The following is a 25,822-nucleotide window of genomic DNA, read 5'->3' as shown; positions in this document are numbered from 1 at the left end:
GGAGCAATGACTCGGATAAATTTTTGAATTCAGTTCTCAGACTCAGGTTTTTCAAAGAGCTATTTCTTCAACCAATCAAATCAAATGACTGCAAAGACAAAATAGGCTCATGATCAAATAAAGAATCATGTAAAAATGAAAAGTACATGTGAACCAAGATCATATATAGCAACAAAAATCTCTAACTCCGGTGGTACACGGAAAATTTATATGGGATGGGACAGATAGATACCTAATGCCAACTAAAATAAAACACACCTTAGAGAGAGAAATACCCCCAGAAGTTTATCCTATCCTATAGCCCAAAACTGATAATGGGATAGGAAAGCATTGCCTTAAAGCACTAAGATCATCCACATCAATTTTTTTATTACTATATCTAAAATTTAGGATAAATGATCCACTTTATTAAATTTAGATAATCACTTTACACTACACACTATATCAAATACCCTAAAATTTTCATCATCCTTAATTTTTTTTATTATTTTCTTCTCTTTCTTCTATTTTTTATTATTATATTCATGGAATGAGTGGAAGGAGAGAGATTAAAAAGAAATATTATTTTATTTTTAGGGTATAAATTTCATTCCCTAAATTTAGAGAATCACTATTTATCAAATCTAAATTTAAGGAATGGATAAGATAACTGATACAGAGAATTTTTAGTTAACCAATCCAAAATTTAATATAAAATCTTTGAATAGGATAATTCTCTAACATGCCATCAGCGATGTCTTAGTTATGATTTATCAGTATTCTCAAAACTCAAGTCTAGGTGAAAACCTTCAAGGCTGATGTATCTACTTTATGGACTACAGAAACAAAGGAATAGAATTGTGGAATATTTATTCTGAAAATTGTAACAGGTTTCAGAGTCTAAGTCGTTTGGAAGTTAATTTCGTCCAGAAATCACAGTTCTTCAATCAATCCAACCATGAACGGAACAGGCTCTCAGATAAAATTCATGCAATGGATCCAAAATATATAGTTGCATTAGGGCTTCTTGTTGTACCAATGAATCGATCTCTTGATATAAATCCTAATGAATTGTCTAGTTTGTCCCCCTTACAAAGTTGTTTTCTTAGATCACAACAAACCATACTAGCGTCTTTAAATTCATTCCATGGATCATCAGTACGCCTTGAAAGAATCATTGATGGTTCACCCCATCAACTTCCATAAACAATTTGCTAATTGGCGCGACGTCGATTCGTTCGGTTGGAACAAAGACAATGAAGACTTGAACCTACTAGCTCACCCCTCACATTGATTATATTGTGCTTAAGGCTATGAATGAATAAAATATTTGAGCACGAGCCTGGTACTTGACCTAGTAAAAGCTTGTTTAAGGTTGTTCAATAAGGAAAAATTATAAAATAAACAAACTGAACACTAGTGAGCATGGCTTGTTAATGTTTGTAAAATCTAGAGGTGGATCCTCAATATGCTATTCCTGTTTATTGTTTTAATTTGGAACAAACAATCTTGAATATGTTTATAATATTCTTGGCATAAATGAACAAGCTTTGAACATAATCAAACTCGGCTTCACTCGGTTCATTTATAGGGTTTAGGGTGACATTTCTTTGAAAAAACTACAATCGGCTCTCCAGAAATCCTTTTCAGCAATCTTAGTTTTCAGTCACTTCTCATTAATTAAAGCACTCTATATGGTATTTTTGATTAATCACAATGTCAAGCATTGCAAGTCAACCTTAGCATATAAAAAATAGTCTTTTTTTTTAGCAATTAACCCTAATTTTATGAAATGGGAATCCCAGTTCCCCGCCCCTATTTCCAAACAGAGGAATCGGCCAGAACTCTGGAGCCAAGATTCTCAGTCCCTGAAATCCTTTTCTTCAAAGCAAGCCTTAAAAGGAGGACTTAATTTGAAAACATAACAGATCTGATGATGCAATTATTGGAAATGTGAATGGAATAAAGAGGTGGAGACGAAGAAACTCTATTGTGCATGAGTTTAATCCCACATTAGAAATCTCTTGGCTTTATTGTTGGTTTAAATTATGACACATGCATTGTAAACATATGTATGGGAAGAGACTCTCTCACGCGTGAGTGCGCAGGGGTGGAGGCAAATCCAGGCCCCAGATTGTACTGAACCAAGTTTAACTTGTGCGCGAGCACGACTTACGCATGTCGAATGCCGGACCGGTTGAGGTAAAATTTACCCAAAAGAATGAACCAACATATTCCGGTTGTCTCGACATTAATGAAGGCATTAAACCCATTAATGACGAAATTAAACTCAGCATTGATCATTTATTGCAGGCAAGATGAGAGCTCCTATATAAGAAGGCTGGATCTTGAGCAAAGCGAAGAGAAAGCGAAAGCAAAGCAAAAGCAAGAGAATTCCTTCACCTTCGTTCCCCGATTCTTTTCTCTTAGTCGTACATCCGCTCGGCTAAACTACTTGTGATAGCACTCAGATGCATTCTCAGTTTGCCACGAACAACCAGTGCTTGGTTGCGTTCGTGGTTTTGCCGTTGTATCCTGGGAAATAGACGATCCGAGAAAACCTCGAAGCACAGCCGGAGGTGGGACGAATCTGTTTCAAGGAAACTACGTCGATTGCAGGCCTCAGTCCGCTGCTCTATTTGTCTGCTCGTTTGGACTCTTTATCTGCTGGGTCGACCACTCGCCCTTCTGATCTGCCCGACCGGTCTTCCGCTCTGCCTGTCTATCCTTCAGTCTGCTCGGACGCTTTGATTGCTCAGACTCTGAGGTCAGAAAACCAGCCCCTGCTGACAGCCTGAGATTATCTGCTCAGGTCATCTTAACTGTGAGTTGAATTTAATTCGAGTATTTAGATTCAGCTAATTTCCTGTAAATCTCCGGCTACAGATTGTCTGGTTTACAACAGCAATTGCATGCCAATTTACTACCTTCGCCAAGGATAACATTGACCATGTCTAAACCGATTAATATGGAAGGTGACCGGTCTAATACGTCTATGAAAAATTTTCATAAGATCGAACCGATTATCTCGAAGATTAATCGATTCGAAGAATTATATACTTAAATTACTTTAAAAAAAAAGACATGTACAACCAGGGTTAGTGATATTAGTCATTGGGATCAAATCCTAAACCCTATAAATGTTTTTTTTTTCTTGCTGCCGGGAAAAAACATTAGTCCAGGGTGCGTTTGGTTCAAGTCATCATGTATAACCTTGGTTATGTGATTACCAGGTAATCACATAACCAAGATTATGGGGAATAAAACATAACCAATGTTGTTTGGTTCAACCTAGGTAATGCAACAAAAACTTGTTTGTTTGAAGGTTTTAATGAATACCCTAGTTTAATATTTTACCGTATTACCCTCATTTACAAAACCAACTATACATAATAATAATAATAATAATAATATTATTATTATTATTATTTATTTTTTAATATTTTTTAATATTTCTTTTTCCTGTATATTTTTTTACTTTTTTATGTGTTTTTTATTTTTTATATTTATTTATTTTTATTTTTTTAATTTTAATTTTAATTTATTTTTTTATTTTTAAATTTTTATAAATTTTTTATTTTTTTAAAAAAATTAAAATTTTAAATTTTTTTAAATTTTTATTTTTTATTTTTTATTTTTAAAATTTTTATTTTTTAAAATTTTTTATTTTTTTTAAAAAATAAAATTTTAAATTTTTTTTAAACATTTTTTTTATTTTTTTACATTTTTTTATTTATTTTTTATATTTTTAATTTTAATTTTAATTTATTTATTTTATTTTTAATTTTTTATAAAATTTTAAAATTTTTTAAAAATTTAAATTTTAAATTTTTTAAAATTTTTTTTATTTTTAAAATTTTTATTTTTTAAAATTTTTTATTTTTTTTAAAAAATAAAATTTTAAATTTTTTTTAAACATTTTTTTTATTTTTTTACATTTTTTCTCTTTTTTTCATGTTTTTTCTTATCGGAGGGTATTTTTGGTAAAAAAAATTCGTTAACCCCGGAATCAAGAAAAACCTTAGTTTTCTGAGGTTTTCCGATTCCGGGCTGCATGACCTTTTTGCTGACGTGTCGGGCATGGAACATTACTCGGGAATCATCGAATACCTAAACCAAACAAGATTTTTATTGATAACTTTAGATGGATAACCAAGGTTATCAAGAATAACCCCGAACCAAACGCACCCATAGGTAGGGGTTAGCGATACTGGTCATCTGGATCGGCATTATGCCGAAAATAACATTTAATGGATAATTTTTTAAAACATCTCGTTGTCTTTTTTTTTTATGTCAACTGCTAAGTAAATTATAATTTTTCTAAAAATATGTTTTCTTTTAAAAAGCAATAAATTCGAAGATTATTAAATTGATATAAATAGCGTTTTCATAAAAAAAATGACAACATATAAGTTGAAATGAATTTAATTATATTAGAAAAATGAAAATTTTTATTTACTATGATAATCGGGGAAAATTTATTTACAGGATCAGTCGAATGGTAAGACCCATGTACCTATACTATCAAAAAAATTAAAAAAAAAAACCTCAGAAATTACTCAACCATCATGATTAATAAAAATTAATTTGAAATGGATCTATATTCAATTAATTATATATATATATATATATATATTACGTATCATTCCATGCCTCTGTTACGCAACTGAGAGTAGGGACATTCGGAAATGACTCGGGCATCTCAACACTGACTTACTCGAGTGCTCGAATCACTTCCGGGGCCGCGACTCTAGAACTGTCCTTGGACTGAGTCTGAACCGGATCCAACTCGGGTTTGAACTAAATTCAAATTAAGCTCCGAACCGGATCCAACTCGAGTCTGAACTAAATTCAAACTAAGCTCCAAACCAGATCCGGTCCAAGTCTGTAATTGGATCAACAAGTCAGTTATTATTCAATGGTCTAATTAACCGTGAACCACATTCAACTTTTTTATTATTATTTATTTATAGGTGAATACTTTGAATAAATTTTAAAAAATATATTGGAGGAGGATTGAACCCCAATTTTCTTATAGAAAATGATGTATCATATATTGATATACTCATATGTATTAGTTAATTATGTATCATATATTGATATACTCATATGTATTAGTTAATTATTTAATAACAAATTATAATTTTCTTTTACAAGAGTGAAAAATAGAAATAATTTTCGTTTTTAACTATATATTTTTTTATCAATGACTAATTTAATATTCATTATTCTCTTTAGTATTCATAAATTCTACAAATAATACGAAAATAAATGCCAGATCTTTTATAAATTTATAATATTATTTTTTAAAATATAATATTTTTAAATTGTAAACCGTGCTATTTTGAACCGTAATCATCATGAATAATTAAAGTTAGGAGTAGACTCCAAAAATGTCAAACCGGCAATTCCAAACTGTCAGCTTCAAACCGGAGTTAAGTCTAGCCGACTCACTCAATCACGCATCGCAAGCGTGGAAGCGAGTCTATATACATATATCTAGACCAAAATTCACTATAATTTTAAAAGCAATAATAACTCGGTGGTCAGCTTTATACTTAATGAGAAATCAGTGATATCTACCATCGGGTGCATTCCAAGTATCATCTGCTTCTGTATAAAAATTAACATAACGACCAGTCAAGATAATTAAAGAGCAAAGAAAGAACAATATTAAGTGTTTGACACGATCCAATTACGTTCCAAATATTACATTTAATAGATCAAAACTTAAGATTAAGAACGAATTCACTTCAGTTTATTGCATACTTCTGGGTCCAGCTACGGGCTGTTGCGTCATACTTGGCTAGGTCAGTCTTGTACATGTGAGCAATCTCCGGAACAAGAGGGTCATCAGGATTTGGATCCGTCAACAAAGAGCAGATTGACAACAGCACCTGATCAACAAACAACATACTGACCATGTCACAAACAAATCATAGAAAAAAGTACAGATCACTAATACTACTTCTTGAACTCTACTTCTACCCCTTTGTCCCTGTGACCGACTGAAACACCAACTAGGCACTCCAAGCGAACATACCTGATCTTTCTCTAATCGCGTTAAAATCTTCAGAAACAAAGGTGCTAACAAACTTTAGGCCTACGTCAGTTTCCAGTTAGAAAGAAATGGCACATGAAAATGCATGCTGTTGTAGTATGTGTGCCACAAATACAATTTATGCCTTGTCTTTTGCAATTAACTATGAGGCGCATAAGACTTTGCCGTCTTTAGATTGATGGCAAGCTTAACATGGTGATTTAGAACTGCCACAGAAATCTTAAGGATTTCTGAAAAAAAAAACTATTTTTAAACAGCAGTTAAACCAAATTTTATGGGAGTAATATTCTCACATGAAAACATTTACTTTGAGATGATTATGATGCACTTCTAAAACCAATTATTATGTGAAATTTTACCAAAACAAAAACTAAGGAATTTTGAGAGGCAATCATGACAGGGTATTGTTCAACTTTAGTACGACATTTCGATGTATACATAGACATTGGTTTTGAGATAAAATTAGTTATAGTGACTATAGTGATTGATAGAAAGGCTAATGAACTTGGTAAGTGATTTGTTACTATGAATGCAACTGTGTGTATCAATTGATCTCTGTGTACCTATAGGAATCCACATTTTCCCTTTACATCAGTTTTATTTAAGCATTAAATTTATTTATTGCTTTGGCTAGAACGTCGCTTCTACTGTCCTGTCCAAAGAAATTTATTTATTTATTTATGTTTTGACACGTCAAAATCAGTAGAAGTCTTTTAAAAGAAAAAAAAATAAATCAAACTTCAAGTGATATTTGGTAGATGACCCAAAGCTGAATTTGATCACAGGTTTAAATCTCGGAAAAGCCTCTTGCAATGTAAAAGTGCGTACAATAGACCTTTTCCCAGAACCCCGCATTGACGGAGCTTCGTATACTGGGTTGTCCCTTTTCTTAGCTATGATTCATGAAAGTAGGAAATATACAGTTTGATCTATGTAATGCTTTGACACAGTTATTGACTTAAAACTGTAAACAGAAGCTTGATAAAATTATCTGGAAAAAGAAAAATCACCAACTGAACTTATGAATCCATCCATGTAGGCGAAGTTATTTCATTCTATGAAGCTCAAGTCTATATCTGAACAAACCTAAACAAGTGTAGTTTTGCTAAGCAATGATGCAATGTGTGAAGATTTAAATACTTCACCCAAAACAAAGTCATCTGATGCCAAGAATACATAGTGATTACCTCTTATCTAAAGAAAAGTTCAGACTATAATATTTCTATAAACTTTAATACTATATCTTCCCTGGAGAAGCATTGCCTAGTATGCAGGCATGAAAAACTACAATCCTCTTCCTTATACCATACTAGAACTAAAGCATATATGGGGGAAAAAAAGGAAAAAAAATCTAATAATACTTACTGACATCAAGAGCTTGCACTGTTTTGCAATCTCATTATATCCACTATCCAGAACAACTTTCCTTGAGAAAATCAAATGTACTTGAAGAAAAAAAAAAACTGACTTGTAAAGAAAGTAACAAAGTTGTACCTTTGAAATGGTCAAAGCAGGGCTCCATTGCTCCTTCAGGATGTCTAAACAGATGCTTCCATTGCTGTTGATGTTGGGATGGAAGACTTTTGTCTTGAATGAAACCTAATATATGATCCAACAAGGAAAGTTTTACACTTAAAAATCAAGGATAATAGATATTAATTTCCATCCTACATCTGATCTGACAACATTTACAGTCAGTTGGGGATCTAGTATGCCTGGGGCACTTTTTACACATACCATATGGAATACAAAGTTTATTCTTAACCTTCAAAGGGTGAACAGCGGAGATGAAATGTATTGACCAAAGATGCTTATTTGTTGGTGTAGAAGGATAAACACTCTAGTTCAACCACATTTGCATTCAAAAGTGAAGAATTTGGTATGTTACGAGAGCCATTCTGCTCTCTAAACTGCACAAGAACTATGCCAGAAAGGATGGATATAAAGGTTTATTTTTTTTCCTTCCCAAATTGAAGGGCAACACAGAATTACAATTACAAAAATACCATTAGATGAAATCACATATGGCACCATGGCCATATCACTGCTTTCTCAACAATACAATAAGTGCATGTTCAGAATAAAGATCCCTAAATGCCATGGCTTCAGATAAAGCACATGATATTTGTATTTGTAGTTATCTGCAGTGAGTCTGATTGAAAAGGGCTTCAGCTGGAATGCCCCTATGGCACGTGACCAGAATCATGTGATCAATAGTGTGTAAGTCTTAACTACTTGGGATTGACTGTATGAATCTTATCCTCTATTTAATTCTGTGAGAATCTTTCATTAGTTATTTAAATCAATTAAATAATTTTTTATTACATTAACTTAGTTTTTCTTTGGTCTCACTAATTCTCACACCTTCTACTCCAATTGATTTGATTAGCCTAACTATAAAATCCATTGGTTGTTGAAATGTCATACAATCTCAATCTATTTTGTCTCATCAAATCACTGCTTAAAGCTACACTTTAAGAACAAAGAAGTTATATTAGTGATCCATGCTAGTTACACATGTTCTCTATTTAGAACAAACAGGAATTATTACTAATTCTTAAACTGCAACAACCATAAAATGTCTGCCTATGAGAACCCAACAGATATGAACAAATAACACTTGCCGATTAGCTAAAACCAACCTATTCAATAACACAACACAGTCATATTCATGCTTTATAGACTGTATTTTTCAATCGTATCAAATATAATATCATCAATGATTTCCACTCATTGAGTGATTGAGTAAGCATGAAGGTTAAACCACATACACAATTTTCCTGATGCTCACAAAAGTAAAAGGTACATAGTGAAAGGGCCTTGAACACTCTCTGTGGTTAAGATTTGAATCTGGACTACAATCCAATACCATATAAAAAATATATAATCAGGACCAGATCTGCATAAGACTTCTGAAAGTACAATGCAAGTAAAGTTGGGTCTTTCAGTTGTTTAAACAAGATGATCCTAATTTTGACATATCTAAGGTGCATCAACATACCTATCACCACACCTATAGATATAAAATCAGAGCATGAAAAGGACCTAATTCTTAAGGAACCTGAAAACTGAAAAGTTGAAAAAGTAAAGGTGCGGTGACAGAAAACCCAATTCTGCAATTGGAGAAATGTGAAAAATGATTCCAACTGCTGGTTTACACCAGTAAGTAGGATGTTCAAAATTCAAATGAATGCAACATAAGAAGGATTAGGTAATAAGGCCCTTGCTACCTGTTCTTTGATCTATTAGTCAAATTTGACTTGGCAACTTCATGCAGATTTTTATTCTCCAATCTCACATGACCTTCAGAGCATCCACAATGGGAGATATTTTCAAATATCCCCTCATTTCAAATATCCCCCATTGTGAGCATAGGTGATGGGGACATTGAGAAATCACCGGGCATAATTCTATGCCCGGTGATTTCTCTCCACCGTGGCTTGTAATTAAAAAAAAAACTAAAGAAGCTGCTGCAGTAGTTGGTGGGAGGGCCCACTGCTGCTGCTGCAGTTGTTGTTGTGATTTTTTTTTAATTTAATAATTATCAAAATATAAATAAGTATTAAGTAAAAAATGTTTATGAAAATATTGATGAAATATATTAAATTAAAAATTGATAAGTACAATTAATTTTATTTAAATATAAAATTAGATGTAAATTAATAAAATGATAGTGGGACCCGTAAATATTTGGTTGATGAGATATTTGATTGTGGAATTTGAGATATTTGAGAGTGAGATATTTGGTAGGTGGGACCCATAAATATTTGGTTGAGAGGATATTTGCTTGTGGGATTTGGGATATTTGAGGAGTAAGATATTTGATGGATGATGTCGACATGGGGGACCACAAATATTTGGGAGAAATATTTAGTTCTATTGTGGATGCTCTCAGAAATTGGAGCTACAATTGCCCTATTATGGCTAAAATTTGATTTCTAAGAAATAATTTCTTATAAAAATTGTTTGGAAATTTGAAAATCAGGTTTAAAATAATTGTGTACAAACTAAATCCAAAGTTAGTGAGTAGGACGCTGGTAAATTACAAGTGATGCTGGTAATAAAAAAGAACTTTGAGTTCTGAGTCTAGTGCTATGTCTTGAGGAACATGAAGCATGAAGGAAGGATTGTAGAAAATTTTCAATATTGGAGGAGTGAAACAAAGGGAAGTCCATGTACATAATTGCAAAAATATTATAGGCATACATAAGGAGAATATTACCTTTGGTGGTTTGAAAGGGTAATCCGGAGGAAAGTGAATATTCACTATGAAAATGCCTCCAGAATATGGACTATCAGAAGGACCCATAATAGTAGCTTGCCAGTGGAACATATCTTCCCCAACAGGACCTGCACAAAGTTATCTCAGTGTTGTTGAAAATTTGAGATCACATTAACAAGTTGGACATAGTAATATATCATGGGCTTCTGCAATTATGTACGCATTTACTAAATTTATGTATCTCAATATGCACATTATTGTTAACACTGTCTAGCATCTTCCAGCCAACAAATATCATGGTTGCTAAACAAACACACATGAGAAATATAAATATTCCTTAAGATACCTGCATTTTGCAGCAATTCTAAAATCTTTAAGCTTTCAGAGTAGTGATAAACATTTCTTAGCCTACAGTTCAACTTCAATTCTTAGTGCAACAAAACATGTTCTTCCAGTAAGAGTTCAGTCTTTGTGCTGTCTATAGTTATCTAATCACTATCCATGCATATTTTTCATTATTTTTTACTACTTTTTAATCTCTGTAGCGAATGCAATCATATTAGTCACTTGGTCCTCCAAAACATAATGATTTATTTCAAAATGTTGACTTACTAAAAACATGGGGAAAAAATCATTCTATAGATTAATCCATCAGAAAGGAAAACAAGAAAAACATAGGTGCGCAGTCACACACGTTCTAGCCTCTTATAAAAAGAATGTAGTTCACACTATATGACTTAGCATATATAAATCAAAACAATGTGCATGTATATGAAAGAGGCCAGTCTGTTGTACCTGCACTGCAAGAGACAGGAGGATCCTTCTGTAAATCCTTCAGTTCTTTCAAAATGCGCCTCGATGCCATCTTTAACCTAAAAATCAAATTTTTAAATGAAAATACATATAAAATTAGAATCACATGATCTGTTTTGAGTCTAAATGTTTGATTTCCTAAGATTTAGATAACAAAAGTTTCTCCATTGTCATGCAAAGAAGGCAACCGTTGTGCATTGTGACTATCATCCTTTGTTAAATCTAATATTATAAAAATCCAAACCAACAACAGCAATAGGTAGAACATAAAAGGGTACATATATTTTTCAGGAACAGTTATAACATTACTTCATGGAGTAACCTAAACATGGAATCATTGGATCGAGAGACCCGCAATAAGGGCCACAAAAAAACAGTACTTCAACAGAAACCATATGGTCCATATGTGAGTCATATTAAACAAAGGAGCAATTGCCATCTACTTTGTCAAGGACAATCTATAAAATTTGCTGATAGAACTCTCACTTTTTGAGTTGACATTTTTAAGGTTTTAACTGGTTTATTGTTGGAAAGAATAATAACAATAATATATGGAGAGAAAAAGTTACAAAATCTTAGAACATGAAAACATAAGAAGCCATTTGCACATCAAAACGCGTATAGTATAGATTGCAAAAAGTAGACATCTTCATCCATCAACGATAACGCACGATCTCTGTCTATCAATGACGATCGAAGAAAAGGAAAAATATGATAAAGTCTTAGCCGAACAATAGCAAAGTATTCGGCTATTATAGGTCCGCAACCCTCGAAATACGACAAACCCTAAATTCTACGTGCAACATACGTCTCGATCGGAAAACAGAAAAATAAGAAATCTCACAAAATCAGAACCATTAAGGCGTACAGAACAACCAAGATAAAGAAAAGGAAGACGTGACCCATTCACTAAGGTGCAATGATCAAATCCAAAGGACGAGGAGGAGGAGGAGGAGGAGGGAAGAAACCCTAACCGCGAAGATCAAACCTATCGTCGCCGAAGAGAATGATTAGATCGAGCGCTGTATTCCTCTTAACTCTGGAGGAGAAGGACAATAATAGAAAGAGCCGAGCGACGACGGGGGCTTCTGTAAGGTGGTGAACTATGCGGACAAGAAACCATCCATTTCCTCTTTTGGCTTTGTCGAGTGAAGAAAAGTTGGCCAAGGAGAGTTATATATAGATAAGGAAACAGTGCCAATGCTCTGCGTTTATTTTGCTTAAAATGGAAAGTTTAGCAAAAATTAAATAAATAAATAAATAATAATAATTAGTTTCACAAATCATAGATATGCCATTCGTGATCATAACTTTTTCAATGAAATTGCGCAAATACACTCTAGATATATAAAAGGACTGCAGACAATGGCGATATATATTTCTGTTCTTCGATCTCCATTGCAGCTGTTGTGAATAGTTCGTTTACTGCCATTGTCATCATCGATCTGAGCTTACTACAATGCAACTGCTACTCCATTGTTATCGACGTGACGAGGAGTTACTTTCCCAGGAGCTGGAGCTGAAATTTCCGTCTCCGATAAACGATAGGATCGATTCTTTTGGGCGGCGGAGCGAATGCTTTGAGGGAAGAGCGAGATCGCCGGATTGCCACCCGTGCTTTGCTTCATCTCCTGGAACGAATTCGGAAGATTTCGCTTAAAAAAATCTCATCTTTTTGTGGTAATGAAATTGTTGGGGATTGCAGATTACTGCTACCGTATGCTTGGTGGGCTTACGGACTGCGGATCCGCTGTTCTCTGTTGGCGAAGATGGATTGATGGGCTTCCGGCTCGCAGGCTCTGCCGACATTGGCCTCCTGTTCACGGCCGCCTTCCCCTCGTTCGCCTTGCCGTTCGACCTAGCACTCGGCGGGTTCTCTTGAAGCCTCCCTCCGACCACGATCGGCGAGGAAGATTGCTTGATCGAGTTCATCTCTGGGTTCGAACCGGCGCGAGCCACCGACGCCGTTCCCCGTCGTTGCAAAGCAGGCGCCTGCACTTGAGGCCGCTCTCGCGGCGCCGGGGAGCTCGGACGGTTCGCGCTGCCGCTGTTTTGGCGATTTGCGGGAGGAGCATGGCCGACGGAGGCCGATCGGGTCAAGGCCGGAGGTGATGCTTCTGTTGTTGCGCTACGGGCTGGAGTTGAGGAACGGGAACTCGGTCGAGCAGATGGTGTGCAAGGCCTTGAGTTCTGTGGTTGCTTTGGTTTATCTGGATTAGAAGGCAGAGTGGGTCGACTCTTTGCGGGGGCCGAATGCCGTGAGATTGCAGTGGAACGATTGCCGGAGAAAGAAGGTTTGGAGGTGACGGAGGCGGTGCTGGTGTTGAGAACCGCTGTCCTGCTGCTGTTTGAGAGGCATGTGGAAGATGAGAGAGCAGTTGATAAAGCAGACGTAGCTGTGGAGCTGCTTCTGGTAGGCTTAGTGGAAGTATTCTTCTCTGATTGAGACACCGAAAACTGCAAACAAAAGAGGTATTCTCAAACTAAAACACACTATACAAATTTGGTTTTTCTAGTGCTGATTCTATAAAAGTTGGATACGAACTTGAATTTGCTTTGGTTATAGGTTTAAATTTGTTGTTGTTGTTGTTGTTAATCATTGATAGAACGCAGAGTGAATTTAAGATGATTCTTTAACTCTGAAGAGAGTGAAGAGGTTCAGTTCACTCACCCTTGAAGCTTTTCCCGTAACTGATCTAGCATTTGATTTGTTCTTTGGTGCTGCCTTAAGTGTTTGACCGTCACGAGCTTCGGAGAAGGAAAAGGGAGAGATTTCAGGAGGAATGAGAAGCCTATCAACATGAAAGCTTAGCTCAAACATTATCTATTATCTTCCATTGTTCCAAATGAGTGTAGAAAATTGATTCAGCTGAGAAGTTTTAAGAAGAGAATCAAAAAGACTTTTGCTTTGCATGTATGTTTCAGAAGGTAAATCCCGGATTTAAGTTTGAAAAAAAAATCATTGCTGTATTCTCATACTATTATAATCAGGTTTAAATTATTCAGTAACATGATTGAGTAAAATTTATAGTAATAGTAGAAAACCTGAGTAGATTTTAAAATAAGAAGAAAGCTTTTACTTTGAGTTATATGGAAAGGTCGGGCGAGTGTTTCTTTCTAGTGGTCTAGGAAGGTTAGACAAGTTTTTCCAACGAGTTGTTCCATCCCAACTTGCAAGGAGTCAAAGAAGCTCAGATAGTCCTTTCCAATGATCAAGCTAGACTATTGTAGAATGTATTTTATTTTGTAAGAGAATAAATAGCCAAAGCAAAATAGCATCATGGAATTTTGTAGCCCCTTAATACACTAGGGATGAGCAAAATGATGGCACACAACCAATCCAAGTCAATTATGAAAGTTTTTAAAGTATATTAAGTTAGTTGGGACGTGTATGTATTGTTATCACTATGTAGCTTTTCTCCTTCGAGTCGTGAACTTGTGATATATTAGTGGCTCGACATAGCGAGTTGACGAGTTGCCAACAAGGACCACAACTTTTGAATTTATTGGTGCATTCCTTTGGGTGGTCCCTTTAGATAGACACACCCCTTCGAGTGTTGGAGTGTATACTAAAAACCTAGCTTTTGTATAAACATTTATAAGAATCATATTGGTCAAGTGTCTACATTTGTATATACCAAATGTAGATGTTCAATTAATTTATATTGTAGATAACATAGTGTGTGGTGTCACACACAGAAGATCGTGTTATCGGTTCTTTATAAATTATAAACAGTAGCTCACGACCAAGATGAAAAAGAACAAACCATTGGAAGGTCGTAGTGTAATTAGGTATTAGTTTATCTTAACTATATAATTATACTAGTACACTTAGAGTGTATTGAGTAGGACCATTAGAGGTCATTTCTTTTTATACTGACTTTATAAAGGAACAAAGACCTCAGTTATTATGGAAGTGTGTGCTCTTAATCCCAATATAATAACAAGCACATATATTTGATATTTATTTCTTTAATTTATCAATGGGTGAGATTTAGTTCGATAAATCAATAAGCCCGATAAGTTGGGAAATGATATCACTTATAGTGTGTGTTGTTGATTATAGAAGGAAACTGTGTCCTAGTAATCTAGGTTGATAATGTCCCCAAGAGGAGCTCATAAGGATTGTCATGTTAAACCCTGCAGGTGGACTTAGTTCGACATGACGATAAGGTTGAGTGGTACTACTCTTGGACTAAGATATTAATTGAGTTGTCAGTAACTCATTTAATTAATGGACATTCGATATCTTAAACACAGGGAGACTAACACACTCATAATAAGAAGGAGCCCAAAATGTAATTTGGGATTGGTGCGGTAGTTCAATAATAGTTCTTTAGTGGAATGAATTATTATTGATGAAATTAAGTTATGTGTTCGGGGCGAACAATTTCATCGGGAGACCAAAACCAATTCCTCCTCTCGGTCCCTATCGTAGCCTCTTGTATATAGAGATTTATACCCACCACATACCCACCTTCTTACCCATCCTAAAGGGGCCGACCAAGCTAGCTTGGAACCCAAGCTAGGGCCGGCCAAGACCAAGTGGATGAGCCAAGTTGGTGGCCGGCCAAAGCTTGGGTCCCAAGCTTAGGTGGCCGGCCACTAGAATATTAAAAAGGATTTTTATTAAAATTATTTCTTATGTGGATATCATGGTTTTAAAAGAGAGTTTAAAATTTAAATCTTTCCTTTTATAGCTTTCTACAAAAGATTAAGAAAAGATTTGAAATCTTTCCTTATTTGTAGATTGAAAGGTGGATTTTAATTTTAAGAAAACTTTCCTTTTTAACCATGTTCATAATTTAAAAGAGAGTTTAAAAATTAAATATTCTCTTTTATAAGTTTCTACAAAAGATTAAGAAAAGATTTGATATCTTTCCTTATTTGTAGATTAAAAGAGATTTTAATTTTTAGAGATAACTTTCTTTTTATCCACATGTTTAAAAGAAAGATTTTAATTTATAAAATTTCCTTTTTACAAACCACCATGAAGGGATAAATTATTGGAGAAATTTTTTATAAATTTCTGGAGATAAATTAGGAAGTTTTAATTAATTAAAATTCTCCTTGTTTTGTTTTTAAAGTGGCCGACCATTGTAAATTGAGAAGAGAAAATTGTTTTAATTAAATATATTTTCCTTTTCATGGCAAAAGAATTAAGGAAGTTTTTATTTAAATTTCCTTATTTGCCAAGACCAAGGATTATAAAAGAGGCGGTAGAGGTGCCTTCATGGGTGAACGACTCTATTATTTTTCTCCTCTCTTTTTCTCCTTGGGTGTGGCCGACCCCTCCTCTTTCTCTCTTCTCTATCTTGTGGCCGAACCTCATGTCATCTTTGGAGTTCTTGTGGTGGCCGGATCTTGCTTGGAGAAGAAGGAGAGAAAAGGAGACGATATTTCTAGCATCCCTTGGAGCTTGGTGGTGGCCGAACCTCTTCATCTTTGGAGGAGCTTTTGGTGGCCGAAACCTAGAAGGAAGAAGAAGGTGCTTGGTGATTCTCATCTCGGTAGATCGTTGCCCACACAACGTCCGGGATAAGAAGAGGAATACGGTAGAAGATCAAGAGGTCGTTGCATACAAAAGGAAGGTATAATTAGTAATTAATTTCCGCATCATACTAGTTGTATTTCTTTTGTATGAATTCCAAACACAAGAGGCATTAGATTCTAGATTTTCAGATTTGTTTCGAAGATGTGTTTCTTTTGTTTTGTTTTTCGAATTTGTGATTCGATTGTTCTTTTTGGTTAACCTAGAGTTATTTAAGGAAATTAAATATTAGCTTTCCTTAAAAGGTTTTGTCTAGGCGGTGGTGGTTGCTCCCATATCCAAGAAGGCCATGTGCCTCGCCATGCAGTCCTGAAGCCAATTTTGGAAATTAATATTTAATGAAATTAATAACATAGGTGGATTTGAATCAATAGTGTTAAGTTCCGCTTGCGATTCAAATCTAAACCATTAAGAACATATAAGTTAAATTTGGAATCAATGATGTTAAGTTCCGTATGCGATTCCTAATTTAACTTCTAAAGAACACAATAGGTTATTTAAGGAAAGGTTCGACACTTGTACAAATTTTTTGTACAGTGGAACCGGTACGTTTTTCCTAGGACTAACCAACATCGAGTAGTCGAGTCACCTTTCGGGTTAGTCATATTCTATGCGTAGTTATCAGACTTAGTCTATACATCTCTTTGGATAGTTAATGCATCCTTTTTAGTTAGCCATTTTCGATTAGTTGTTGGACTTCATTGATGTACCACTTTAGGTAATCAACCCACTCATTAAAGTTAGTCGAAAGATTGAGGAAGAGTTAGACTCTCTCTTTAAGATAATAGTGTCTTGCTTGCATACTTATGGTTTATTGACAAACATCTCTCAAGTATAACAACCATCGTCTTAAAATAAGAAGGTTGTGTTGTAAATGAGCCATGTCGAACTAAACTTTGTATTGTTCAAGATTGTTTGGTACGGTAATTTAGCCAAGGTAAGCCAAGCCTAAAATTAACTAAATTGTTGTGATGATTATTCAAGCTTAGCTTGGTTTTTTGTTAACTTGAGCTTGGTTCGAGCTTGCTTTGAGCTTCGTTTTTTTAGATGCTATCGAGCTCTTAATTCAAGGTTGTTTGATTGCTTGAAATTTCTATAATTTTAAGTATGTTTAGTTGGTAAGTGAACTTGATGTTACAAACTCCTTTGTTTGTTTTGAGAGCTTTTTTCTTTATTTATAGAATTGATAAGAGTTTTATAATAAACATGGTTCACAAGTTTTATTCGTGGATATTATTTATGAACATAGTTTACGAACAATTCATAATGTTGGTGCAATTTGCACTAACGGTCTAACTCAGGTTTTGATGAATAACAAGTGAGTTAAGTTAGGTGTTTTGTGATCTAATTGGGTTACCAAGTGTGTAGGAATTGACGAGTTCGAAGGACCGGACACCAAGTTGAAATCCAGCTAGGTCTGCGGGACCAGATAGTTGGTGCGAAGCCCAGATAGGTCAACGTGCCAACCAGATATCTGGTAGAAAGTTCGATTGGATCCGCGAGATCGGACAACCAGCAGAAGTCTAGTTGGGTCTGTGGACTGGACACTGGCATGAAGGCCTAATGGGTCAAGAGGCTAGTTAACCAACAACAAATTGGTAAGTTAAGGTAAGTCACTGGAGGAGAGTGACTAAGTGAGGATGCGTCTCGATTGAGGGACAGTAGGCGTCGGTCCAGATTAGGTTCATTTTGGATCCCTAATCTGAGACCTTGACTAATTCTTGATCCTGGGAGGACATGAGCTAATTGCTACTACTTATTATCATTTGCTAATCTTGTTTTGTAGGTTAGATGTTTTAATTTTGAACTAACATAATGCAGGGTAAAAGGAGCAAAAAGTCTTCGGATGAACAGTACTCAAAGGCGCCTTCAAGCATTTGAAGGCGCCTTCGCATTGTTCATAGAAGGCGCCTTCAATATCTTGAAGGCGCCTTCTAGAGGATAAAAGTTGACAGATTCAGCGATAAGTTTCAGCAGACTTCGGGAGTCAGATTTGACCCATTGGAGGCGCCTTCAACACATATGGAAGGTGCCTTCCATGGCCTTTATAAGCCAGTCTCTACTAAGCTTCTCACAACAACTTATATACGAGCTACTACGCGTCAATTCGAGATTCCGACTGCTCCGACTTCCTACTACGACTTTGCTGTGAAGCTGCTGTGCCCGATGACGACTCTGAGGACTTCCGATCGCGGCCGACAGACCGACACCGACACACGAGCGCTTTCACTTCGATCCCTACGTGTCGATAACGAAGTTAATTTTTTGTATTTAATTACTGAAAAAGGGAAGTGTAGTATGTTACACTTGTCCTACATTCTTTGTACTCGATTCCCTCTTCTGGAGGTACCGGAAGAGGTATTTTAGTGGATTACCCATCATAAGTTTGCAGGACTTGGGTCTTGAAGTAGGAGTCACTGAAGGCTCCGAACCAAGTAAAATCGACCGTGTTTTCTGGTATTCTTTTTTTTAAAAATTTCTATTGTGTACCTTGATTTAAAAACTGAAAAGAACTTATTTCAAAACGTGATACGAATGTGCGATTCAATCGAACACACAATCTTTGTTACGAACACTAATAAGCTAAACACATATGTATTTAAACTTGTTTATTTAATGAATTGTTCAAACTTATTTATTCAATTGTCCTTGTATATATTGAATGAAAATAAACAAACTCTTACTAAATTGAACACTAAGTTTGCTCACGAATGTTTGGTTCATTTACATCCCTAGGAAGACTCTAAAATTTGAAACTTGGCTAATATTCAATGTCTTAAAACTCTTATTGAGAAGAAACTCAAGAAACGTATCATCAAGGGATGAGAGATTTTGTAAGTTTCATGGATGATATAATAATTGTTTTAAAGTTTATATAATACTATAGTATGAGTTATATTATATTAGTGATTGATTCTTAGGATGCAAGATGATATTAATACACTAATATATTATTAAATATCTCTAATTATAGCAACGCCAAGATTTGACATCAACATTGCAATAAGAATAGTATACACTTTACTTTTTTCACTGAATAAGAGTAAGTGATCTCATGCATAAAAGTATGATGATATTTAAACAAGAGTGATGAAATAATCAGAGAAAAATCAGTAATTTTGTTGATACTTATGTAGTGGTCCTCTAAAAGAGATGTGTGAATGGTATTCATTTAATATATTGCCTTATAAATGTGAATGCACAGTCAACATAGCACTATCACATTGGGTAAAAAGAGAATATATCTATATCACTGGTCATTGACGGATGATCTCTCAAAGAAAGTGGATGATCTCTCAAAGAAAGTGTATTGAAGATAATTAAGAATGAGTTCTTAATTCACATGTTATCTAGTTGATTGTTTGGGAACATTAAATATCAATTATACATATGCATGGCTAATGAATATAAATTATTTTAAGTCTTAGGCTACATAGCGATATATGATGATAAGATTACTAAATTATACTGGAAGTACTCCTCTAAAAGGCTTTGTGGGTCAATAGAATCTTTTACAATATTGGAGAGTCGTGATACATTGCTAGAGGCCCATTGTAACTTGTATACCTAAACCATGAAGAGGAGTTATGTTATGGGATTAAAAGGTTAAATTGATTATGCATATTGTCAATATTTAGGAACCTAATAAGTTAGACACATATGTTGTGTTTACCCTTTGGTTAGGGAAAGGAAAATAAAAGAAATGGAAGGGGAAAAGGTTCAAACATGCCATTCCCCACCATGCGAAGAACTAGGAGATGCTTGGTTGAACTGAGTGTCAGGGTGAGCTTTGAAAATAGAGTGAACGTGAACATACAATGAAACACCATGGCATTGCAAGGTCTCTAGTTGAACTAGAATCATGCACCCATTTAAGTTTCATTGTTCAGTCTCACTGGTTGGTTGGAGATTAATCATGAGGATATTTCAAGCATTCTGAGTTTCTCCTTCTATCATTCTGTGGCTATTCTGGATGGATGAACTGGGTAGCAACAAAGCCTTCATTGCAAACACTCCAATGCAGGCCTGGCTTTATTGCCTTTGGTATTTGACGGGTGAAATAATCTTTGAGAGGTTCCTTTTGATTTGAGGAAGCTGCTAAGAAGATGGTTACTTATATTGCCCCAAATCAGCGATTACTTAGACCCAGATGTTGTTGGTTAATTGACCTCTGTTTAATTTGCTTGTTTATGTTCTTCTAATGGTTCTTTATTGTCTGTCTTGACTATTAGTAGAGTAGAATTACTTGTATTGATGATTGGTTATCATCTCACACAGTGATTTTTTTATATATAAAAAAAATCTAGTTTGAATAATAATTGGTGTCTGTGGCATTCCAATATCTTGTTTTTTCTATTTTTAGAGAAAAAATAAATGAAAGAGCCAAATCCTATGTTATCGAAGAGTATAAGAAGAATTCTTCCTTTAAAGGGGCATGGAGTGAATTAACATGGGGAAGGTAAATATGACTAGAGTCTGTTTGAAGCTTAAGCAATTGGGGTATTCCTAGAACTTTCCACTGTTCTTGTGATGGTTCATTGGGGTATAGCAGAGTTTGTTAACAATGTAGTGCTTATCTTGGGTGATGAAGAGAATAAATCTGCGCTTGAAGCTTTCGAAGCAGAGATGGTTGGCACTGAGGTGGACGATGATGACAATGGGTAATGAGGTTACTGAGGAGGTTCAAAGTGCTCTATGGATGATAAATCTCAAAAGAGGTTGTGGTGTGGATCATCATCTCAACTTCGCCTTGTTGTCAGCCAGGCTATTTGATTCCCTCAAGTTCGCGCCAAAATTACCTAGTTACTTAATACGAGGGTGTAAAGTTTCTAAAATTTAAAATGTCTCTTCATAGACCAATTGAAATGTACTGAATCCATGTCCGATGTCAGTAAGGAGTCCCAACTCCAAGCTTAGTTTGCAGGGGTATCATCTTTTTAATCACTTTGAGGCCTTCTGTTTCTAGTTGTTGGGTTAGACACAAACTTCGGTTTGCAGGGGCGATATGAGTCATAGGTTGATGTAATGCTTGACTCCAGGCTGACTTTTGATAGTGTGAAATGGTAGTTCAGTGGGAAGCAAGTAAAGCTTTTTAGGGGAGCAGGAATACGTATGATGGAGAAACAAATTGAAAGGAGGTATAGGTTATGGCAGGTTACCAATCATAATCATGCTTCCCAACCTCTGCAGATAAAATATCATCCATTCTGATCTTTGTTAAGGATTGCAGTCCTGTCCTTTCTTCAGCAACTGACACTGCAAACAAGACTGACTTTGTCAATAAAGCTGTAGGATTTTTTTTTTTTGGTAAACTAGTACTCTACCAAATTAAACATCTAAACTTTGCTAAGATGCTGATGATAAGAGATATTACACATCAAACAATGAACAAAACTTTAAATAAAAGCTTTGATGTGATTCAATTCAGTTCATTCTAGGCCAGAGTTGAATTGTAGTAAAGATCATCAAAGCAAAGAATCAGTAAAAATGACTCTGATGCTTACCATTTTAATGGTCACATCCATCATGTGAAATTGCTAGTTGGTTACTTCATATTCTCGAAAAGAAGTCGAAGCTGTCATTCCCTTCAATAGTCCTCCGATGGCTAATCTTCAAAGAAGCTGTTGCCCACTCCTCTCTCCTACGGTATGTTGAATCCTATGCATCCACTTCCCTTAATTTTGATTGACTGTCGCTTAGAATGTGATCGTTCATTCTTCCATTTCTGACACTTAGTACCGAGGGCACCGAAATAATGCAAATTTAAGCTTTTCAGATCTGATAATGTAAGGGAGGGAAGGGACGGGCATTGAATGGATGAGAAGAAATCTATCAAAGTGCATGTCTGCTACAATTTCTCCAGCCAGTTGCTTTATATAGTGGTATATCTACCTATCTGAAAAGTTTTACCAGAAGCATTGCTGGGTTGTTTTCATTAATTACAAATTACATGATCCAGTTACAAAGAAAACTAGATGGATTTTTTTTTAGGCCAGCCATGAATCTTCTTCTCATCATTTACCCATTTTGCAGAATGTTTATAACTTGTTATGTCGTGCTCAATGCTTCAATAAAAATTCCTTGCAGCTTTTTTTTTCCCTGCAGCAGTGATTTATCAATCATGAAATATAGATTCTAGGAAAGTTTTTATCTTAGTTTGTAATCATGAATGTAAAAGGTTATTGTATTTTATTTCTGTAGGTAGCTTACATTGTTGAACATGCCCATCAATGTTTCAATTAGGGAAAGCTTTGTCCGATGAACACTAATATTAAAACAATTCCAAATTATTTGATTGTATAACTTGTCAAATTATGATTCATAGTTGATGTCACTGTTGAATTATCAGACTGTGCCACAATCTTAAAACCTTGGGTAAAAGAATAGGACAACCAATTATTCTGAGGTTCAAAGCCATTCATTATGCATTATAAAGCAGTATCTAGTTCATCAGACAGATTCATGTGCCATGTCTCCCACTCTCAAATGTCCTCATCTTGTGAAAACAATTTCAACTTTGGATTCTGCTAGACTTCCAGCATGATTAAGCTAATACAAACTGGACTTACGGCTGCTGGTCTTCCACAGAACAGTTAAGGTATACCGAAAGATCACTCCTTAGGATGAGCCTCATAATAGAGTTTGTTACCAAGTCTCAATTATGCCATAGTAGCCGATCAATGCTTGCAAGTGGTTCTTATTGCGACTGCACATGATCCTGCAATAATAACTCCGTTTTCTGCAAATTAATCTTTTACAGATCTGCTGATTAAATTTTTCTGATAATGTGTTATGCTTGTAGTAAGTCAAATGGCTACTAACAAATACTGTCAATCTCCTCATCACACACCTTTAAGTAATCTGTGATTCTTGTTTATGTAACTTATAGATTTTTTTTTCCTTTTTTTTTTCATTCGGCAGGATGATGATTGTTAAGCTTTAGAGCAAAGCTGAAATAAGATCTCTTGAGCTAGGATGCAAGGTGAAGATGTCAAGTAAACTCTTGTCTCTTTCTTCATTAAGTGTGGGAACACATTGATAGGATGTGATACCTACCTTTCGGCAGGCATATGAACAAGTCATAAGGGAGGAGATGAAGCCTCTTAATGAGATGGGGATCAGAGAATTATTTTTCCTATCTAATTGTCATAAATTACTTGAGAATTTAAGTTCATATTTATTGTGTTCTTTTTCAGTGCATTATATTTGATAGGGTGGAAAATGAGTGCCAAGAAGGGGCTACCCTCATGTGCTCATGAATGTGGGTCAGAGGAAGCCATTCATCTCTCTGAATGAACTGAATTCTACAAGTTCTAAAAAGCAAGAAGACAAAGTGAAATCAAAGGCATATGCGGGAGTCCTTGTCAAATCAATTCCTCAGGAAGGAACAGAGCATGGACTTGTCACTCCACATGGAAATAACAGAGTCTTGAAGTTTAAGATCCAACACCATGTGCTCATGGGGCGGACAAGGTGAGTGGGCCAACCGAACGGACTAGGCAAGCCAGTCGAGTGGAGTGAACTAAAAAAGTTTAGTTTCATTGAACGACATTAAAAATCCACAAACATTGCATCAAACTCCAAGAAGCTTATATTTTCTTTGTTTACTTAATGTAAAAATGATCATTTTAGTCATTTTCTCATTTGTTTGAAAGAATAAGGGGGCGTTTGGTTCTTTCCTAGGAATAAGAATCGGAATGAGAATCATTGTATTGTAGAATGAGAATGGGTATGAGCATGAATATCACTCTTAAAAGCAATGTTTGGTTAGTTGCATATTTTCTATCGGAATAAATCAAAATTTTCTTTTTTACCCTTAAAAGAAAATAAGAGAAAAAATTAGATGTGAGAGAAAGATGAATGTGAGAGAAAAATATGATGAAAGAGAATGATGAGAGAGAAAGTCTCATGAGAGAGAAAGTGTGATGAGAAAGAATGAAGAGAGAGAAAGTGTGTTGAGAGAAAATGAGAAAAAAGAGTATGATAGGAGAGAGCATGATGAGAGAAGATGAGAGAGAAAATATGATGTGAGAAAGTATGATGGGAGAGGATGAAGAGAGAAAAAATGTAATGAGAAAAATGAGGAGAGAGTGTGTGATGATAGAGATTGAGAAGAGAGAAAGTATGGTGAGAGAGAAAATGTGATGAGAGAGAAAGTGAACAGTGAGTGTGATGGGAGAGATTGAAGAGAGAGAAAGTATGATGAGAGAGAAAGTGTGTTGAGGGAAAAAAGGAGAGAGTGTGACAAGAGAGATTGAGGAGAGAGAAAGTATGATGAGAGAGAAAGTATGATGAGAGAAAAAGAAGGAAGAGAGTGCGATGGAAGAGATTGAGGAGAGAGAGAGTATGATGAGAGAGAAAGTGTGATGAGAAAAAAGAGGAAAGAGAGTGTGATAGGAGAGATTAAGGAGAGAGAAAGTGTGTGATAAATTGATGAGAGAAAAAATATGATGACAGATAACAAGGAGAGAGAAGTGATATGAAAGAAAAAATAAATAAATATATTTTGATATTTGATATAAAGGGAGAAAATTTTAGTTTTAGGTCAAGGGTATTTTTGGAATAAGGGAATATTTTGATTGATGAAAATAGGGTAATGGCTCATTGAAGGGGAGATACATGGGAATGAGTTATTACCCAATTTCAAGGATTCATTCCCTTATTTGCATTCCTATTCATATAATCCAAACATTAATAATGATAATCAATGATTCCCATTCTCATTCCCCACTTCTATTCCCCTAAACCAAACACCCCCTAAGTTTCCATCTTCTCTCATACCCATCAAAAATTGCTCGCAAATTATGGACCAATAATCATGAAGAACAAACTGTTGGATAATCTGTTAGTGAATTAGTCGAATTAGCCTAATTTAAATAGATCAAATTAAATTTAACTTATTTGTTAAAATGATCTGAACAAATACTCTCAGACTATTAACAGAGAGATTTTTGTCAAGTGTTGACTGTGTTGGGATGTATACTATAAGTTTAGCTTTTGTATGAACATCTGTTTTAAAATATTTTGAAATGTGAATCACTTTGGTTAAATGTCTGCATTTTATATTTATATATATGTCAATGCAGTTGTCCATTTAATTTATATTGTAGATGACATGGTGTGTCATGTTATCAATTCCTTATAAATTATAAATAGTAGCTCACAACCAAGATGGATTGAGACAAACCATTAGAAC

The 25,822-nt window shown here is 35.0% G+C and overlaps 2 protein-coding genes and 1 long non-coding RNA gene across 4 annotated transcripts; 1 reads left to right on the top strand and 2 right to left on the bottom strand.

The window, feature by feature from the left end:
• Positions 1-5,555: 5,555 nt before the first annotated feature.
• Positions 5,556-12,233, bottom strand: LOC121981324 (ubiquitin-conjugating enzyme E2 28-like). Its single transcript, XM_042533779.1, has 5 exons — positions 12,050-12,233; positions 11,058-11,134; positions 10,263-10,390; positions 7,535-7,639; positions 5,556-5,876 (listed from the first exon to the last, which is right to left on the bottom strand). Exons 2-5 carry the CDS (start codon positions 11,125-11,127, stop codon positions 5,733-5,735), a joined length of 447 nt encoding a protein of 148 aa, XP_042389713.1. The 5' UTR covers positions 11,128-11,134; positions 12,050-12,233; the 3' UTR covers positions 5,556-5,732.
• A 139-nt stretch (positions 12,234-12,372) lies between these two features.
• Positions 12,373-22,269, bottom strand: LOC121981323 (serine/threonine-protein kinase phg2-like). Its single transcript, XM_042533777.1, has 5 exons — positions 22,131-22,269; positions 21,786-21,882; positions 13,747-13,867; positions 12,792-13,532; positions 12,373-12,706 (listed from the first exon to the last, which is right to left on the bottom strand). Exons 2-5 carry the CDS (start codon positions 21,830-21,832, stop codon positions 12,530-12,532), a joined length of 1,086 nt encoding a protein of 361 aa, XP_042389711.1. The 5' UTR covers positions 21,833-21,882; positions 22,131-22,269; the 3' UTR covers positions 12,373-12,529.
• On the top strand, positions 13,423-24,261 carry LOC121981325. Of its 2 annotated transcripts, XR_006111800.1 has the most exons (4): positions 13,423-13,547; positions 22,168-22,508; positions 23,548-23,608; positions 23,693-24,261. It is a non-coding gene; the product is annotated as an uncharacterized LOC121981325 (long non-coding RNA). The 2 variants fall into 2 exon arrangements; XR_006111799.1 differs by lacking the exon at positions 13,423-13,547 and having other exon boundaries at positions 22,283-22,508; positions 23,548-23,621.
• Positions 24,262-25,822: the final 1,561 nt, after the last annotated feature.

Source organism: Zingiber officinale, chromosome 5A (genome assembly GCF_018446385.1).
Source record: "Zingiber officinale cultivar Zhangliang chromosome 5A, Zo_v1.1, whole genome shotgun sequence".
Taxonomy (NCBI): Eukaryota; Viridiplantae; Streptophyta; class Magnoliopsida; order Zingiberales; family Zingiberaceae; genus Zingiber; species Zingiber officinale.
The sequence above is the reverse complement of the archived record's forward strand: the minus strand, read 5'-3'. Positions and strand labels throughout refer to the sequence as shown.